General features: G+C 39.5%; 1 protein-coding gene across 3 annotated transcripts in view; it reads right to left on the reverse strand.

The window, feature by feature from the left end:
* Hook3 (hook microtubule tethering protein 3) overlaps positions 1 to 14,065 on the reverse strand; it is a 90,099-nt gene that overhangs the window by 61,112 nt on the left and 14,922 nt on the right. For all 3 annotated transcript variants that reach the window (XM_036209470.1, XM_036209469.1, XM_036209471.1), the window contains exon 3: positions 2,670 to 2,742. In XM_036209470.1, the coding sequence (XP_036065363.1) occupies positions 2,670 to 2,742 (73 nt within the window). The remainder of the gene's footprint in view (positions 1 to 2,669; positions 2,743 to 14,065) is intronic.

Here is a 14,065-nt window from a genome sequence, read left to right on the forward strand (position 1 = left end):
ACCACAACTCTCAAGTCTGAAATGAGCCAAACTCTAAAACCTTTGGAACAGCATGTTGGTACTTTAAAACATTTGGACTTTGGAGCATTTCAGATCTTGAGATTAGGGATGTTCAATTGGTCAAGTTCATGCAACTTTCTAAACATACAAACAAACCCTAAATCTCCCCAAAAATGTCTTCTAAAATCTGAAATACTTCTGGCCCAATTCACATAATGTATATTTAAACTGTATAAAAAATAAAACTTAATACAATATTTGAAGTAACAACATCATGAAAAGATATTACTTAGTGATAACACTATGGGGAAATGAATAACACCTAACAGATTATACAGACTTTTGATAAGTAAAAGGAAATAAAATGTATTATTCTTAAAGACCTGAACTTAAATTCATGCTATTTTCTCTAACTGCAGAGTATTAAACAGAAACTATTGTGAAACTTATCCTTGGAAATCTTTAAAAAAATTTAAAAATTAATTTACATGTATGGGTGTTTTGCTTGCATGCATGTTGAATCCCCTAGAACTAGAGTTACATAAGGTTGTGATCTGCTGTGGAAGTTAGGGAATTGAACCTAGGTCCTCTGGAAGAGCAGCTCTTAACTGCTGAGACATCTCTCCAGTCCTTTGTTGTCTTAATCCAGGAAATACATGTCCAAATTCCTCCACCGTCAAAAAAAGGCAGCTATTTAGCTGAATACCAAACAAAGTAAGTAATTATAACCCTGGCAGCACATGCCTTTAATCCCAGCACTCGGGAGGCAGAGGCAGGCAGATTGCTGAGTTCGAGGCCAGTTTGAGTGAGTTCTAAGATAGCCAAGGGTACACATAGAAGTCCTGTCTCAATTCCTCTCCAACAACAACAAAAAATTACTATTGCATCCTGAAATACTAAAACAGACTAACATTAAGCCTTGCAAAGGTTTTGCTAGTGCTTTAAGGAGGACCATAAATGAGGCAAGAGGAGGGATCTTATAGTGTCTCAGTGTATTAACTCACTCCAGAACTTAAGTTCACTGGCCATGTTTATCTGGGTGAAATGATAGACAGATTCACTGCACTGTTTGATTAAAAACTCTTAAGTTCTCATCTGCTTTTGACTCTTCTCATATAGTCAAATTTGTATTGGGTTAAATGTGCATATTCTGCCAATCATCCTTGTGATCTGGCTGAATCTATTCAATGTTAGTACTTAGTATGTTAGTTATGACAATTCCTTATATGAAATGGTTGGGGGATCAGATATGTTTTGGATTTAGGACTGATGATGCTCAACCTGTAACTGGGTGTGTCCTAGAACAATATATCTTAGAACAAAAAGACAATACAGCTTGAGGTTATCAAATGAAAGAGGCTGCAACCTTCTGGTGTAAAGCATTTAAAACGGTATTTATTTTATGTGTGTGAGTGTTCTGCTTGACTGTTTGCATGTATGTGTACCATGTGTGTGCCTGGTGTTCTCCAAAGTCAGAAGAGGATACTGGATTTTCGGAATGGGAGTTACAGCTGATTTTGAGCCACCACGTGGATTGCTGGTTCCCTAACATAGATCCTTGCAAAAGTAACAAGTGTAACAAGTGCTCTAAAGTGCTGAGCAATCTCTCCAGCCCCTGGAAACATTTATTTTAAAGAGAGGAATAAACCAAAGCGTTGGGTATCTATTAAAAACAACAAGCATAGGGTGCTTGTTTATGTCTATTAATCCGAGAGGTAAGGGCAGGAAACTGAATTCAAGGCAGATCTAGGCTATACAGCAAACTATCTAAAAAACAAAACCAAAAACCAGTTATTATAAATAAAATTAACATTTTGTCAAACATTTGGATTTGGAAAATACATCATTTATTTCCTTTCTTGCTCTTCCAAGCTGTTTATTTTTCATACTTCCAACATCTGAAAGTGGAATACCTTAAAACTGATACAGTCATTTAAAATAGTAGTTTTCCCCATGGCAAAATGCTACATTATCTTATTTTAACTAATGGCATCATACCATTGAAGAAGTGCTCCAACGCAAGTTTACATCACTTGCCAGAGAGAGTAAATGGTAGGGCTACAGTGTGAACATGGGCTCCCTGATCCAGCCATTAGTAGGCTTTACTGACGTGCAGTATGGCATATCCTGCCAGGCAGTGTGTCAAGTTACGACTAATCTTAAATTCCAGATTATTTTTGCTATAGGCTTCCTAAGTAACCTTCTAATCTCACTGGAATGATCAGATTAAAAAAACAAAACAAAACCCAAGAATTACATATGTGGTGGTCTGAAAGAAAACGGCCTAGCAGGGAGTAGCACTATTAGGAGGTGTGGCTTTGGTGGAGTAGGTACGGCCTTGTCGGAGGAAGTGTGTCACTGTGGGGGTGGGCTTTGGGGTCTCCTTTGCCCAAGCTTTATCCAGAGTAGCACAAAGTTGCCTCCTATTGCCTGTGGATCAAGATGAAGAACTCTCAGCTACCTCTCCAGCACCATGTCTGCCTGCATGCTGCCATGCTTCCCAACATGGACTAAACCTCTGAAACTGTAAGCCAAGCCCAGTTGAATATTTTCCTTTGTAAGATTTGCTGTGGTCATGGTGTCTCTTTGCAGCAATAGAAACCCTAAGTAAGACAATATTCAACACAAATATTTAAAGATTTAACAGGTGTAAAAGCAAAAAGAAATACCTTTAATCTCCAATTGTCTCCCACTTCAGTTTTGATTCTATTTAGCCAATTATCATCAAAATATGCAGGATCTCTGCAAGTAAAGAAAAGCTGTATTAAGACCCTGTGGCTGTCATGCTTACACCTAATCCCATCTCATGCCATCACTTAAGTGAGCCATAAAATTATGTATATGCCACATACCAGTTGTTCAATAATCTATGAGACCAGATGGAACACCACGTTTTCTAAAATCATTTTGAATAGTTTTGGTAATAAATTAGCTATATAAGATGTATTACAAAATGGATATTTTACCTTAAAAAACTAAAAGGCACAATGTTAATATATAGTTAATATATTCTAAAAGTGAATTATAGTTGAGTAAACAAAACTAGAGTTGTTGATAGCGTAAAACTATACAAAATAAGTAAAAAACAATGACAACCTTTTTAAAAAGGCACACTTTTTCAAGAAAGTGAAAATGAAGTTATATAGGCAAATATAGTCAAACAAGGGTAGACCCTATTTTTCTTAGGAAATCCTCCTATATTGATATTTGGAAGAAAAACCAACCAACCAACAAAACAAAACTACCCATACTTCTCAGCATGAATATCACTTTAAGTTTTTCAAACTGAAGCTCTAAGAAATGATTTGTCCAAGACCACAATGGGACATCTATTTGTCCTGGTCTAGCAAGTATTAAGTCCAAGATCTTTCCATGACATGACTGTATCTATTCAACCCAGATACAGAAGAGTATTGGGACAGGAATGTTAGTGAGGGAAGGGGAGTAATTTCATTTCAATTTGTACTGTAATTGAAATTCAATCAATAAGTTTTATTCCAGTTAATTTTAAAACAAGCAACTGGCTACTTAGGATTAAAAAATTTTGCCGGGTGATGGTGGTGCATACCTTTAATCCCAGTACTCAGGCAGAGCCAGGTGGATCTCTGTGAGTTCGAGGCCAGCCTGGTCTACAGAGTGAGATCCAGGAAAGGCACCAAAACTACACAGAGAAACCCTGTCTCGAAAAACCAAAAAAAAAAAAAAAAAAGTTACAAAAATAAATGTACTTATTTCGGTAATAAGTTTATAAATTATATCTATCAAAATCATTTTAACCCTATATTTAACCACTATATAACATATGAACTTGTCTATTCATCTTTTACAATTTATCTGTATTCTCTTAATAACGGGTACATGTATGTGACTGAGTGTGCACAAAGAGGTAAGAAGAGGGTAGTGGATCTTCTTGAGCTAGAGTTACAGGCAATTGTGAACCATCTGATACAGTGCTGGGAACTGTACTTGGTCCTTTGGAAGAGCGGGAAGCACATTTAACTGCTGAGCCATCTCTCCAGCCTAATTCATCTGCCTTAAAACAAACAAAACCAGAAACAAAAACAAAACACGGTCTCACTGTGTAGCCTTGGCTGGCCTGGAACTCTCTATATGCAGACCAAGCTATTCTTGAACTCAGAGAGATTCATCTGCCTCTGCCTCTCCAGTGCTGGGATTAAAGCCATGCACCACTCCACTGGGCCATTTATCTCCTTTTGGGCCATTTATCTCCTTTTAAAAGTCAATTAAGAGGGCTGGAGAGATGGCTCAGAGGTTAAGAGCACCATCTGCTCTTCCAGAGGTTCTGAGTTCAATTCCCAGCAACCACATGGTGGCTCACAACTGTCTGTAATGAGATCTGGCGCCCTCTTCTGTATACATAATAATAAATAAATCTTTTTAAAAAATCAATTAAGATATAGTTCACAGATCATATATTTATTCATTTAGAATATATAAATCACTTCAGAATACAATACTGATAGACTTGCACAACCACCACCAGCATGTTAAAGCTTCTGTGTCTTCATAGAAAAGGAAATGCAGGGATAGAGATGGCTCGGTGGGTAAAAGTCGTACAGCAGTGATGGCCTGAGTTTGGATTCTACCATGTAAAAGCCAGGAGCAGAGGCGTGTATCTAACCCAAGTATAGAGGGAGCAGGGTCCATGGGGGAATGGGCTTTGGAGTGGTGGTGGGGACAGGTGGATCCCTTGGTTGAAACAGTGAGATCAGAATAAAAAATTATGAGTCCCTGTCTCAAAAACCAAGGTATGAAAGTTATCAAGGTCAGACATCTAATGTTAACCTTTGGAGACATCTATATATATATTCATGGGGCAAAAGCACCTGCATACACAAGAGAAAGAAAAAAAAAGAGAGAAAATAAGATAAAACTTGTATCCACTAGCTGTCTTTCTCATTTTATTTTATCACCTCTGGAAATTACTAATCTAATCTCTTTCTTTGTTCTATGCCCTGAACATTGTAATGAACAAAACAGTAAACCATATGATCGTTTATGTCTGACTTCTCTCAGTTAGTATGACTCTAAGGTTTTTGTGTAATGTAGCATGTATCAGGGCTTGACTGTTTTAGGGATAATGGCCAAGCACCACATAGCATGACCATCCACGGTCAACTACAGTGAACCCACAATATTGTATGGTCTACTTTGTGTTTGCACAAGATGCATTTCTCACAAATGATCTCTATGATAAACGACTACTTCATTATGTTTATTCATTCATTAGCTGATGAGTATTTGGGTTGTTTTTACTTTTGAGCTATTATAAATAACGATGCTTAGCAGTCATGTACCAGTTTTTGTATGGACATGGTTCATCTGGGGTGGAATTGCTGGGTCACATAATTCTGTTTAACATAAACCTTGCCTGTGGTGGCTCATGCCTTCTTTTCACCTTAAAAACTATGTGTTTGTGTACATACGTGTGCAGGTGCCCATGGAAACCAGAGGAGGAACACTGCCCAGCAGCGGACTGAGGACCTGAACGCTGGTCCTCCACAGGAAGCGCGTACACCAGTGAGCCATCCCAGTCGTCCTTTCACTTTCTCTTTCATCTCTGTCTGGTTATGTATGGGACCCTCTTTCCCTCTTGGCCTATCGGAGGCAGTAGTGGGCAACAGAAAGCTTAGTGGGTAGCCCATGAGCATGATCGGAGGGAGGCCTCCGGGAGACAGACTGGTGGATCAGCGCAGCTTTATTCCAGAGTATAAAGACTACATAGGGTCGGGGAGCCTGAGGACAAACTCTAATTTGCAAGGGGCACCCTCCTCTCGTCAGGCTCCTTGTACAAGTCTTAGTCATCACATGTGCAGCAAGGGAGCCTTCCAGCAGGGTCTGTGCCAGGGTTCAAGCTACAAGATCAGTCAGGCATCTGGTTTAGATAAGGTCAGTCCTTCAGGCCCAGGGACATTCTCTAGATAAGGGGGGTTAGAGGTAGGAAGTCCTGCTGGAGGGAGGGAGCTCTATGTTGTCAAGATATTGAGATAAACTGCCAGGCCATGGGGAGACTGTCATCTCTGTCAGTCAGCAAAAATCTTCCAACATTTTATGTGTATGAATATTTGCCCCAATGTATGTAAGTGCACCATGTGAGTACCTGGCCCCTGAGAAGCTGTAAGAAAGAGGGTATTAAACCCCTGGAACTGGGGTTACAGATGGTTTTGAGCCATCATGTAGGTTCTGGGAACTGAACCCCTGCCCCAGGTACTCTTCAAGAGCAGTGGATGTTCTTAACCCTTAAACCACCTCTCCAGCCCCTCCTTTTCACTTTCTTGATGGCATACTGTACACACAAAGGTTTCTAAGTTTGATAAAGTTCAATTTATCTACCTTGTACTTATGGCATTTTTATCTAGGACACTTCTGCCAAGGTTACAAAGACTTACTCCTTTTAAATTTTTTTTCCTTTTTGTATTTTTAGCTCTTATATTTGGGTATCTGATCCATTTATATGTAGTAAAAGAGAGCTAACTTAATTAACTGGCATGTGGACAGTCATACTCATCTATTTTTGTTTTTAAGTTTAATTTAGTGTTTCTAGGAAAGGTTTTCTACACCAAGAGAAAACAACTTAGGTAATCTGATGCAAAAAAAAGGAGGAGGAGAAGAAGAAGAAGAAGAAGAAGAAGAAGAAGAAGAAGAAGAAGAAGAAGAAGAAGAAGAAGAAGAAGAAGTGTGTACTAATACTTAAAAGATGGCTGGGCCTCACAAATATTGGAACAAGCATCTTTGACTTCTTTCTTTTACATTTTTTTCCATCTATACCATTTTGTCTTTGTGGACCGACCTCTTCCTGTTTCTCCCAATACAGAGCTGGAAATGACTACAGCTATGTTCTAAGTCTTTACAACGTCTAAATAAGACTGGCTGTTATTGACTCAGTATAAAACCCCAGCAAGCTTGGGCCAAAGTCTATTTTCATCCTTGATCCTATTACATGTGGTTAAAAAGAGGGACAGATGGATGGCTGCAAGTAGGACGCATACATCACTGGGGCAAGAAGCAGCGCCCTGTCAGAGGTGAGCGCTCAGAGAAGTGGACTTCCAAGAAACCTCAGACATGTCCCTCCAGCGAGCATTCTCTTTGCTTAACATCTCTTAGAAAACAGGCAATGCAAAGAAAACAAAGGGGATTCTACTATAACAGCAAAAAGTTATTTTAAAGATCAGTTCAGATGTTAGAAAAATGTTATTTTTGACAGTGAAATCATCTGGCAGTAAAGTATTAATCTTTCGTAGTCTGGTGCTATGTGGTTGACTGCTAAAAGCCATAGGCACTGAACCAGAAAGTCCCTTTAAAAATGCTTTAAAACACTGCTTTGGTTTAGATGAAGTAGTTTCCAGAAAGGTTTGTGTGAAGGCTTGGCCCCCAGTTCGTGGTACTGTGACGTCAGCAGCTTTGATCACCCATATCCTCCTGCACTCACAATACTTTTCCTTACCACAAGTTCATAGCAGGAACAAGCAGACCATGAACTAAAACCTCTGAAAATGTGAGCCAAAATAGTCTTTCTCCTTTTATTTTACTTATTCATTCACTTATTGATTCAGGTTTTCTTTTTGAGACAGGGTCCCATGTAGCCCAGGATGGTTTCAAACACACTTATTTTGGAGCTTGAGGCCTGCTTTCGACTTGTAATCCTCCGGTGTCTGCCTCCTAAATACTGCATCTGTGTTGGGATTAAATGCCCCACCCCTGAGCCATGCTGGAGGTCAAACCCAGGACCTTGTGTATGCTGGGCAAGTACTTTACCACTGAACTGTATTATATCTCAACTCTTCCTCCATTAAGGTATCTGTCCCTTCATCCAACAGAAAGCTTACTTAAAAATGTTACAGGTAAGAACTATCAGACTCAGAAACGAAGCAATTTCCCCAAATTCAATCGCAGTTAAGTAGCAGAGTTGAGAGCATACACTTTTTGTTAAAACAAATAAGCAGAACTCAACACAAATGGGAGGTTCAGTGTCTAATCATCTCACTAAACTGTTACAAGTGGAAAAAAAGAAAACCACCATTTATGGTACCCTCTATTTAATTAAATTCTGGCACTTGTTATTCACTGTTATTCTATCCAATAACTGCCACAAGGAGTTTCCCAATACATTTTAGCAAAGTAGTTAGCACATATTTAGTAGCTTCTAATCTACTACCTCAGCAGAACATACCCAGAATAGGAGTCTGAACATTAGGCGTGGTGGCACAAAGCTATAATCCTAGCATTTAGGAGGCAGAGGCTGGGGCAGAAGGAAGGTGAGTTTGAGGTCAATCTGGGCTACATAGTAAATTCCAGGTCAATCTGAGCCATGTAGCAAGACCCTGTCTCAAAACAGATACTCACCTGCAACTTTCTTTCCTACTGTTTTTTCTTTCCCCAGTGGGGCTTATAAATAGCAATAAACTTTGACTATATGCAGGCCTCTGTGAGAGCCAGAGTTACATTTTAAGTTTTAATTACCATACCACAGAGATCCATGAAAGAAAAATGTCTCTGATCTGCAAGCCCCTTGCCCAAAGACATATTGTTCCTGAAATGCTGGAGGCTATGGTTTATGGGAGATACCAGGCCACATATTTTTCTCTACTCCCCTAAACAAGTTTGTGTGACCCATCTGCTCTGGATGTGCTTGATCACATGTGAGCGGGAGGGTCACAGGTGGAAATATGACAGGATGTACACTTACCCCTGATTGGATGTAGGCTGAAGGTTGTACACTTGCTCCTAACTGAACCTGATGGGAAATATTTAAGCCGATCTAAACCCTGATTTGGGCCATTTCCTGGGCATCTGGGTGGACCTGGCCAGAGCCCATCCCCCTTTCCAGTTAAAGCTTACTTCAAATTTGGCTTTAAACTGTAGAAGTGGTCTAACTCTTGATTGGTGAGATTAACATCTCTAGCTGTGACTTTTGCTTTAGCAGTTTGTAATTACAGAAAATTTCTAAATATTCTCTATTGAAGGTCTTGGGCTAGACTCACACAGAATAAAGACAATTTCCTCACAACTCTTTAGAGATTATGGCTTTATATTGATATGAAAATAACAACTAAATAATCTCATTGGGAATGTTTTTCACAAGTAACAAAATATTCACCTATGCTCTGATACCTGTTAAAAACCATTTACTTGCCGGGCAGTGGTGGCACACGCCTTTAATCCCAGCACTCGGGAGGCAGAGCCAGGCGGATCTCTGTGAGTTCGAGGCCAGCCTGGCTGGGCTACCAAGTGAGTTCCAGGAAAGGCACAAAGCTACACAGAGAAACCCTGTCTCGACCCCCCCCCCCCAAATCTCCTTAACCAGCTGTGCACTTATTTGCCTGCACTTACGCTTGCAACAGCTCAGATGAAGGAAAAACACATTAATTTTAATCCTTAATATAATTCCAGAAATATATTGTTTTCTTATAGTCAAATGCTTTCAATAACAAAAACAACCAAAAGAAATTAAGTTTTATTTCTACAGCTAGAAATAAGTAATGTAATATTCTTTACAACCCCCTACACATTAATATGGGTTTCAACACAAATATATTTTGATTCTACTTCTTTTAAAAGATGGATTTTGGGGATTGGGGATTTAGCTCAGTGGTAGAACACTCGCCTAGCAAGCGCAAGGCCTTGGGTTCGATCCTCAGCTCAAAAAAAAAAAAAAAAAAAAAAAGATGGATTTTGTTTGTTCGTTTGTTTGAGTCAGGGTCTTGGCTAGCCTGGAACTCCCAGAGATCCTTTACATCTGCCTTCAGAGTACTGGGATTAAAGGCATTGTATCACAAGGCCCAGCCCAGCCTGATTAAGCGAGCATTTTCAACAGCAAACTTTTAGTGTTTTTTAAGAAAGATTCTTAGTGCTACATAAAATTTTTATCAGGTCATTGGTCTGGATTGAGTTTATATTAGGCCCAGCAGAACAACCCAAAATCTAGTCACACATCAGTTAGCCAAAGGTAAGCTATTAAACTGTCTAATTATTCATGAGATGAGAGACAATCTCTAGTTCTAGCTGGCATGGTAAGTTAAAAGCCCCCTGCTTTAAACCTTCAGAAAAGATGTAACCAAAATGTTTTTTGTCTAGTTTCTACACTCTGGTCTTCAGTCTATGAACCTATCTCTATTGCCAGAATCACTCACCAGAGCACTTATTATAAAATGTGATATTGCCAATTCTGGAATTGGCTATAAAAGCCAAGTTAGACCTTTAAACCTATTGTGATTTTTGTCTTTTATCCTAGGTATGACTATTTCCTAATGGTCTTTCTGAACTTTTGTGCTTCGTTTTGAGATGGATCTTGATTGTTTCCCAGTGGCTTTTTGAATACCCAAGATGTGTATTAGACAATACACTATCATAATTAGATTTCACAGCCATAATGACAAGAGAAACAGAAATTCTATTTATCCCCCACATGTCAGAATATTAAAGTAAGCAGCACAGGCATGTGAAGAATCGTTTCTAAACCACAGGTGAACAACCTAGGTCACTGTCTTACTCCTGTTAACTATTTCTATTTCTATGATAAAACACCATGCAACTTGGGGAAGAAAAGGTTTCTTTCAGCTTACTACTCTCTGTGACAGCATCATGTGGGGGAAGCCCAGGCAGGAGCCTGGAGGCAACTGAAGCAATGGTATCTAAAATGGAAAATAAGAATGGAAACACTTTGAAATAAAGGTTAAAAGGAGATAAAGGTTTCCTTTTAGAGGCAATTCTATATTCACACGTTCAACAAATGTTTTGTGGAAATCCACAGAGCAAGATGGTGACGCGGAATATAAAGGCTGTAGTAAATATTAAAGAGGGCTTGGACTAGGTTATGCTGAGAAAAAGGCAAACATCACACAGGCTGAGGGCAAGCCCTGAAGTAGATGATGACCTCACATGCCTGAGGATCAAGGGAGACACTGCAAAAGACTACTAGTGAGCAAGGTCAGGGTGCGAAGAGCCAAGATCACTGGGTCATACACACCGCTGTAAGCGCTGCAGCTCTTACTGTACGTGAAATGGAGAAAAGCAACTAACAGGACAAGAAGCCCAACTCAAAGTGTTGGGAGCGCAGAAGCACTAAGGTGAAGAAAATAAAGAACGGGAGAGAAATCTTTGCCAACTATTCACCAGACGGGATTAATATCGACAATCTTTAAAATTAAGGGCTGGAGAGATGGCTTACTTAAGAGTAATCCTGCTTTTCCAGAGGATTTGGGTTTGATTCCCAGCACACACAGGATGCATTTAACTCCAGTTCCAGGTGATCTGACACCCTTTTCTGGCCTCAGAAAGCACTGTGTGTACATGGTGCACAGACATACATACAGACAAAACACCTATACACATAATAAAATAGAAACATTTAAGATATTTCAGAAAGTTTAGTTAAAAACACTCCAAAAATTAGGGACTGGTGAGACGGCTCAGCAGGTGGAGGTGCTATCACCAAGTGGAGGTGCTGTCACCAAGTCTGATGACTGAGTTCGCCCCAGGGCCCTATGTGGTAGAACCAAAGAAAAAAGTTGGTCCACACATGTATATGGTGGTGTGCTCATGAGTGTGAGCACACACACTAAGTAAAGCCAAAAAATATTTCTCAAGTTTGAACAACAAAATAACAAACCATCCAATTGATTAAAAAAAAAAAAAAAGCCACAGAACTAAATATTTTTCAAAGGAAGAAATACAAACTGCCAGTAAATATTTTTAAAACTGTTCACACACACTTGGAAAACAGAGAAATGAAAAAAAAAAAAAACAACCATTTTCAATAATAAAGGGGCAATGTATCCTTATTTTAGATGATGTGATTCTATATACAATACACTACAGAGTCTAAGAGAAAAGGGTGTGATAAACAGTTCCAGCGAAGTGGCAGACAACACAATCAACACAAATGTCAGCAGCCTTCCTATCTGACACAGCAAATGGTGAGGAAAAAAAAAAGAATCTCCAACAGACATCGTAAGGAACTTGAAGGAAGCAAGGTTTTAGAAGAGACATTGGCGTCAGGGAGACAGAAAAAGCTACAGAAGTTTCCAAAAACTTGGTTTCCATGTAAGAAATTTTGTATGGTACATAAGAAAAAACAACCCCCAGGGGCCCCTCTTTTGGACCTCTTCCTTCCTCAGGAGTCGCTCCAGCTTGTTTTTACACGTGCTGCTCTGTTCCTGAGGAAGAAACAAGAATAAGAACCAGAGCAGAAGCAGGAGCTCCACTGCCTTAAGAGCTGTGGAGCATCCTCCTCCTCAGCAGCGTGGCAGCTGACCCACAGCTCGTGAACTTAGCAGGCACAAAGGCGAGGGTCCACCTCTTTCCGAAGATAACATGGTAAAAGAAACCCTACTGTTGAATAAATAATCTGTCCACATGAGAGCACTTTGTTCATGGCACTGAAAGGGCAAATACTCTCCACAAAAGCTCTCAATTGTAGGATAAGGAAACACGGTTAGAACGGTTCTGATTTCTTCTGATATACCGAAATGCCAACATTTGACATAACTTTGGATGTGTTTGCTACATTCAAAGATTTACTGAGACACTTTTCTTAGTGCTTTTGGGACAGCATTATGACAGAGTTTTCAGTGAATATGAGAAATTATTTCATTTATAAAATTATGTGTCAAAGCCAAGAGTCACTGAAGCTTCTTGATGGACATAAGACAACTTCAAAACTGGATGACATTTAGTAGTAAATCAGAGAACTTCAAACCAATGACAAACCTAGAACACAAAAGTTGTAACATCTAGCTTGAATGAGGTGTTTTGTATTTTCAAAATATTCATGGCCAACCTCAAAAAGATGCAGTCCATAGTGGACATCCTCAAGACCCAAACCTCCATCTAGTTCTTTGGCAAACTTCAGACAGGACCATGGACAAGGAGTTCATGGGGGGTGGAGGGAGACCTACTTAAACAGATCAGGGATTTGAAGAGACCAGTTCAGCAAAATGCCACATATACAATAAACATCCAGAAGTCTCCATCCAAACTCGGCATTTACTGCTAGCTACTGAACAGCAGGCTCTGTTTCATGAGGGACATCACTGCTGATCTGCTCAGTCCAGGTCAGACTGCAGGTGTTGGTCTCTGCTCTTTGCATCATTTCAGAATACAAAGACTCCATTAGTTTCAGGAGTTCTGAACACGGCTGGGTTCAGGAAGGCAAAGGATGGGTGGGAGTAATGTAGAGAAGAGGGCACTGACCATAACAGGCAATACCTAGATACATGCGGTACACTTCGGTGAAGACACCACACAGCAGGTATGCAGCACACTCCTAACATCTTAAAGGAACAGTGCCTGTTTTGGCTGAAAGAAAATGGTGTGTATAGAGCCCTGTTGGAGATCTGAGGGAAACTCTGTCCATAGTTTTTGGAGCAGATAAAACTGATGTGAAAATTACTTGATACTGAAACTTTGCAAATTCCTCAAAATGTGGTTTCACAAGGCCCTAAAGAAAATATGTAATTGCTTTTCACAGCTTTCTAGAACTTTTTGACAAGTGATTTTTCTTGAGATTTGTGAACCTGAGTATGTTAAAAGGTATATGTTAATTTTACTTTTTTTTTTTCCTCCCTGAGACAGGGATCCTCTATGTAGTTCTGGCTGTCCTAGAACTTGCTCTGAAGGTCAGACTGGCCTCAAACTCAGAGATCTACCTGCCTCTGCCTGCCAAGTGCTGGGATTAAAGGCGTGCGCCACCACTGCCTGGTTAATTTTACTTTCTAAAGGTACTGTAAAACAGTAGAGCTGGCAGTGATACTTTGCATTTTATTTTAACTCTGCTTACAGGTTTTCTTTTCTGAATCTCCTAATATCCATTTCTTTCAAATGGTTTAATGTATACAAAAGAGGAATGTTACTGTAGTAGTCCCTAACTATTATCTAAAGCTGAGTTTTTGAAAAAAAAAAAAAAAAACAACAACAAACAAACAAACCCAGAATGCTTACATGTAATTAAAATGCTTCAGATTACATGAAAATGCTGGGCTTAACACTGAAGGGCCACAGAATTAAAAGACAAAGTAAACCACTCCCTTGCATGCCATTATCTAAT

The sequence above is a fragment of the Onychomys torridus genome, chromosome 17 (assembly GCF_903995425.1).
Source record: "Onychomys torridus chromosome 17, mOncTor1.1, whole genome shotgun sequence".
Lineage (NCBI taxonomy): Eukaryota > Metazoa > Chordata > Mammalia > Rodentia > Cricetidae > Onychomys > Onychomys torridus.